At 57.9% G+C, this 6,000-nt stretch overlaps 1 protein-coding gene across 3 annotated transcripts in view; it reads right to left on the bottom strand.

Moving 5' to 3' along the window:
* Nucleotides 1-652: 652 nt before the first annotated feature.
* NOL4L (nucleolar protein 4 like) overlaps nucleotides 653-6,000 on the bottom strand; it is a 58,807-nt gene continuing 53,459 nt past the window's right edge. For all 3 annotated transcript variants that reach the window (XM_071572994.1, XM_071572996.1, XM_071572995.1), the window contains 6 exons: nucleotides 4,774-5,045; nucleotides 4,173-4,358; nucleotides 3,903-4,094; nucleotides 3,694-3,816; nucleotides 3,187-3,388; nucleotides 653-1,360 (listed from right to left, as the gene is read on the bottom strand). In XM_071572994.1, coding sequence (XP_071429095.1) covers nucleotides 1,161-1,360; nucleotides 3,187-3,388; nucleotides 3,694-3,816; nucleotides 3,903-4,094; nucleotides 4,173-4,358; nucleotides 4,774-5,045 — 1,175 coding nt within the window. In that variant the 3' untranslated portion in view covers nucleotides 653-1,160. The remainder of the gene's footprint in view (nucleotides 1,361-3,186; nucleotides 3,389-3,693; nucleotides 3,817-3,902; nucleotides 4,095-4,172; nucleotides 4,359-4,773; nucleotides 5,046-6,000) is intronic.

The following is a 6,000-nucleotide window of genomic DNA, read 5'->3' as shown; positions in this document are numbered from 1 at the left end:
AAAGGTCCTGGGCCCCGGAGAGGACTTTGTCAGTTCTGCTGCTCACTGCTGCCTGCCTCTCCCACAGGAGTGAGTGGTCACGACACCAACCCACCTTTGGGTGAGCCCTGGCACTGCCCCACCTCACCCCCGTGGGTCCCAGGGGGTTCATGTCCCGGTGCTGCCCCGGGGTGGTTTGGGACAGACCGGAGTGACCGGCCGGGCGCAGCAGGACCCAGCCAGAGGTTCCAACCTCCTCAGCACAATCCCCATGTCTGCAACACTCACCGACCCCCAGGACCAGCACAGCCAGTCCTGGAAGAAGCCCACAATGGAGTGTGAGGTAGAGTACGGATGGTGACCGCAAGACAGTGTTTCTCAGGTATCTCCTTCCTTCCTTCTCTTATCTGCAATGACTTAAATGAGTGCGAGATGTCCTTCCAGCCGGAGGTCTGCTGAGCTTGCTGAGTCTCTGAGGGAGGTTCAGACCCCACTGGTGCTATGGAACCCCTCAGAACAAAGGCCTAAGCAGGATGCTTGTGCTGCTGTTCAGCTCCCACCTACGCTCACTGGAGGCTGAGCAGCCTCAGTATCAAAGGCTGGATGGCAAACTTGCTCCCTGTGGGACAAGGGTTCACCAGAGAAACAGGCAGAGCTGCCTGGAAATTAGTAGTGTAGTGATATGGAATGTGTTATTTCACAGGAATAAATTCCTTCTGATCAGACAGACAAAAAACTGGCAATCTGTACAAACTCAAAAGAATCCATTTTCAGAAAAATAAATTACTAAGGGGAGAGGAGGGTCCATTTCTCAATAAATACGTGATTCAGCTCACCTAAGACTTGGAAATTATCTGGGCATGGGAATCTAACATTTGGGTCCACAAAGGTTATTCTAAATACATCTGCAGCCCCAAACCTCCCCAGGCTCCCTTCTGCCCTTCAGAGTCCCATATCCTTCCAAGCTGCAGGGCTGGCTTCTGGTCGTGTCCTTGTGCCTGAAGTCCCAGGTGCTTGGAGTGTAAAAGAAAACAGGTCTTTTGAATTCCACCTTCTAAAACTACATGTACCCGCGGCGTGGCGGGAGGGTGATGGTGGTCCTGAGCAGGACATCGCTGGGAGCCTCTTTCTAGCAGGTGTAAATTGTCTTCTCGACCGAGGAGCGACGCAGACACGGGGAGTCAGTTCTGCTGTAAAATGAGGTTTTCCAGTTCGTCTGCAGAGCGGAGCAGGAACGCCGCCGACTCCCGGTATCCGGCGATGAGCTGCCGCACGGCGCTGATCTCCGTGGGGCTGAGCTGCGCCGCCTGCATGCCCCGGCTGGTGCTGTTGGAGGGCGCCGTGCTGGAGGCCCCACCCTTCATACTGAGATCCGTCGGACCTGCCAAGGAAAAGTGGTGAGAGGGAAGCTCAGGCACAGCAGCCTTGCCTGTATTCATCCTGCTGCAATTCCCGATGGGAGCCACTCACTGCTCCCAGCCCACTGCACCAGCAGGAAGGTCTCTGTGGTGTCTGGATAAGGTGAGGAGCTCCTACTCTCACAGCTACCACAGCAGGCCTGTCACTGTCTCTGCAACAAACATGAGGAATGTAGGTCCAGAGGAGGCCACGGAGATGCTCTGAGGGCTGGGACAGCAAACACTGTGGGAGAAGCAGCACCAGAATTGTTCCACGCCAGGAGAACCAGTGCTTCAAAGTGGGGGAGGAGGACAAGGAGGAGGAGGAGAAGAAGGAGGAGGCTCTCATGCAAAAGCAATTTCACTGGACAGGAAAGGCAGCACTAAAGGGAGCTCGTTTCCTGGCTCACCAAGGGGGAAGGAGCTGGGATCAGGGATGTGGGCTTGAGCAAGAATTGCCTGAGGGGGGGGATGGAGGGAGAAGACACTTCTAGGCAGCAAACCCCTGCAGGCACAGGTCCTTGCAGGACTCTCTTCCTTCTGGAAGGGCAAGAGCTTGGGGAAAAAGGAATTGCAAAGCAGAAGTTTAAAAATCCACTAGAAAGAAATGATGTGAGGTGCTGTTGGGTGCTGCTGCAGGAAGCTGCACCCAGGGCCTGTCTGCTCCTCCTGGGGCTGCTCAGGGACCTTCCTCCAGGTTTTCTGTCCCACATGGAGGAGCCAGAGCCCGTGGCTTGGCCAGGCCAGAGGAGGGTGCCCAGCAGTGGGGTCGGGGTGCCCGTGCTCCTCTGGGGAGGAACCATTGCTGTGAGGATTAGGTCTCAGCAGCTGGAGGCCAGGACGGGATCTTTATTCAGGGTTAAGAAGTATTAGGAAGGGATGATAAGAGTTAATCCCAGACAGGCATCTCTCAGGCCTCCGGAAATCACATCCTTCCAAATCCTGGCTCCGTCGGGGTGGGCAGGGGCAGGGCAGGAGCCCCGAGCACACCAGGACAGGCGATGGCAGCCTAGAGGTTGCTGAAGGACTGGATGAGGACTGGCCTTTGAAGGCTCCAGCCCCTCCTGCCACCGCTGCTGCCAGGCAGAGCCAGAGGGAACATTTGGCCTTATCCCATAACTGTCTTCTCAGGTGTGAGGGAGTCACCAGGCAGCTTGGAGCCTTCCTGTGTGCCCTGCTGAGGCCCAGGATATTCTGCTCTCTTCACCTGCTCCCAACCTCACGTTCTGCCTGTGCTCTCCTTCTGCCCTCCTGTCCTGCAGCATCAGTCCTGTTTTCCCAGTTGCTGCCTCCAGGCAGTACCCAGCCCCTCAGAGCCCTCCTGAGCTGTGGCAGGAGCTGGCTGTGCCCCCAGCTCCCAGATCCATCCCCCGAGAGCAGAACGGCTCATACCAGCAGCAGATCAGGGCAGTGATAGGCGCCTGTTCCTGTTAATGATTAATAGCTGGTACAGATTCTCTTTTTTTTTAAGTGACGCTCCTTCTCTCCACCAGTGCCACCCAGACTGTCCTTCCAAGTGCAGTTCAACAATTAACCACCCGCTGATGAGGTGAGCTGAGCCGCCAGACAGAGACCTCTGCCAGCTGCAGGACAAGAGGGGATTTTGGACCAGCTCTGTGTGGCACTGGGAGAGGTGCTGCCATGACCAGGCTCTGTGAGAGCTGCAGGAGCAGCCCCTGACTCTTCTGCAGTGACCAGCTCAGCCCCACAAGTGTGGGGTGTCAGGGGCCTGGTGCACACTGCCTGGGCATGGGGCAGAGTGGGTGGGTGGGCTTCCCGTGCTCCCATAGGTGCCAGTGCAGCCACTTACCGTTACTGTGGTTGCCCGTCTGGAGGGAGGCAGGGGGCTGCAGGCTGCCCCCCAGGGACCCGTAGCCACGGTAGCTGTAGTTCAGGCTTCCATTGATGTAGACTGGGTCTTGGGAGTAAGATGAAGCTGGCAGTGAGTAGGAGGAGTGGGTGACGTTTGTGGAGTCTCTGGAGTGCTGCTTATCTAGAGCAATTGGTTCATCCTGCACAGGGCAAACAGAGACACTGCAGTGAAGAGCCTGGCTCTCCTCTGTGACCAGCAGGAGGAACAGCAGAGGGATGCCTGGTCTCCTGTAGCTGCAGCATGGCCAGTCCAAACCAGCAACCCCATCCCTGTTGGCCTGAACTTCAGGACACACCATGGGGCTCTGTTCTGCAGCCCCTCCGACTTTCAGAAAGACTTTTAAAAATTCTTCTCCAAATTGCACACAAATGTTTCTCCCCTCACCCCACCACAGGACGCAGCCAGTTCCATCCCTTGCCCACCTCAACTCCAGCAGCACCGTACCTGGGAGGTCTGGTAGATCTCCAGCCGCATCCTCTTGGCTGCTTTCCGTGTTTCACTCTCACAGGCGGCGGCCAGAATGTTCTCAGCCATGGCTGAGGTCAGGTGAGGCGGTGTGGGCCTGGTCTGCAGGGACACAAGCAGGGAGGGTGCTCAGGGACCTGCTGTCCCAGCCACGGTGGCGACAGGAGGGCACTGGGGCAGCCACTCACCATCTCCATGCCATTCTTCTTCATGCGGCGGCAGGACTTGAGGTAGGTGCGGATGCGCTTCCGCGCCCGCTCCTGGAACTCGGGGAACTGCCGGCTGCAGGACTCGATGATGGCCTGGATCTTTTCCTTGGGCTGCTTGGAGATGGGAACCATCCGGTCCAGGTTCTCATCCACAAAAAGGCGCACGAACATCTGCAAAGGAGAAGGCAGGTGGTGGGAACCCGAGATGGGGGGCAGGCAGGCTCATCCTCCCCATGGAGCCCTCCTTACATTGAAGGCCTTTAGCCTCTCTGGGTCCATCCCCTCCGAGTCATTAATCTTATCGTTGTCTTCATGATCATCATGGTCATCATCATCCTCGTCAGCTGTGGGGGCCCTGCCGACAGTCAGGTCCTCGGGGCAGCCGCTCACCTCTGTCTTGATGGAGTCGTAGCTGCCAGAGCTGTATGGGGGGGACTGAGAAGAGACAATGGTTACCACCAGGATCCCACACCTGAAGCACCTGCCCTTTCTCCTTGTCTCACTGTATCTGTCCCCTTTCCTCACAGCCCCCTGCATCCCCAGGGTGATGAACACATGGCCAATCTCCCCTGAGTGTCACCTCCTGCCTGCTTGGGACAAGGGGGGACATGGTGGCCTCTGGGAACCTGTAATGGCCTGATGGCCCCATGGCTGCTTTGGCTGGTGGGACCATGGCTCTGTCTCATCCTGTGGGAAACACTGCTGGACCCAGCAAAACAGTCTCATCCTCACATGGCAGCCATGGCACCAGCCATGCCAGGGGTGAGGTAAGCCCACTGCAGTGCCCAGCTCTGGGGCAGGTGGCATGTGGGGGATGGCCATGGCTCTCCCAAACCATCCCAGGCCATACCTCTGCCGTGGTCTTCACCGCGTACTTGACCCTGCTGCGCAGCCCGTCGGCACTGCAGCTGTCCGACTGGTAGGAGGGGGTGACGTGGGCAGGTGTGAGCTTGTCACAGAGGTTGATGGGCTGGTCGTCAGCAGAGGCCGTGAAGTCCATGGGGGCCGCAGTGCCATTGCCGTTCATTTCGGGGAAGGCGCTGTCGCCTTGTGTGCTGCTGGACGTGGAGGGGTTCAGGGTGGAGGAGCCATTCCCGCTGCAGCTCTCTGACGAGGAGTCATCTGCAAGGAAGGACAGACACGTGGTCACTCCCATGGTACCCTGTGACCACCTTCCTGATGCTACTTTAGGCTCATTTGGTGGCTGAACTGCCACATGTGCCACCGGAGGCCAGGCTGGCACTGCTGTGCTTTGGGTGTTGGGATGCAGCAGCTGGAGGTACAGATGCTGGCACCCACAGCTGCGGGGCCACTGTCACATGGACCCACTCCCTTGTTCCTCAGAGCACACCAAATGCTGCTGTGCCCCATGCCCGAGTCACCCATCCCTCCACAGGTGACAGTCCCTGCGTCTCCGCCCTCGGCCACGGTGCCTGGGCTTGAATAAGAACTTTGGAATTTGGTCCTTTTAGGTTTCTGTTTGCATTGTAGGGAGGAGAAAGGGGCACTGCCTCTCCCCGCCAGGTCCCTCACCGTCCTCCTGGCCCAGTTTGGGGCTGGGTGCGGTGAGAGCTGGCGAGTTCCTGCACTGGTGGGTCAGGGACACGCTGCTGTGCAGAGTGCTGGGGCATGGGGATTAAATACGAGGACAGGCTTGCTTGGGTGGGCAAACCCTGAATCCATAGTGCCTGGAAGCAGCATTAGGAGCTCTGTTCACAGCAGGTACACCATCCAGCAAGGCTCCTCCTCAGCACATTGCTGCAGGGAAGGGACAGGGGCTGCACGATGCCCCTCCTGTCCCACTCAAAGCCCAAGTGACCTACACCTTACATGGATACTCCTGTTCCTCGTTTTCACATGCTCCAGAGCCATCCCCATGGCAGCTGCATGGCCGTCCCCCACTACCCAGACAGGACAGAGGCTTAGCAATGGTGGTGCCACACACACCCAGTACACAGCCTGGCTCTGCTTGGTCTTGGTTATATTCCACTGCAGCCCCTGGCACCGCCTCCCTGCCTGTGCCCACTCCCACCATGGTGGCTCCTGAAGAACAGCCCAGAGACAGCAGAGCGCCTGG

The sequence above is a fragment of the Pithys albifrons genome, chromosome 18 (assembly GCF_047495875.1).
Source record: "Pithys albifrons albifrons isolate INPA30051 chromosome 18, PitAlb_v1, whole genome shotgun sequence".
Taxonomy (NCBI): Eukaryota; Metazoa; Chordata; class Aves; order Passeriformes; family Thamnophilidae; genus Pithys; species Pithys albifrons.
Note: the sequence above shows the minus strand (reverse complement) of the source record. Positions and strands in the feature narration are given on the sequence as shown.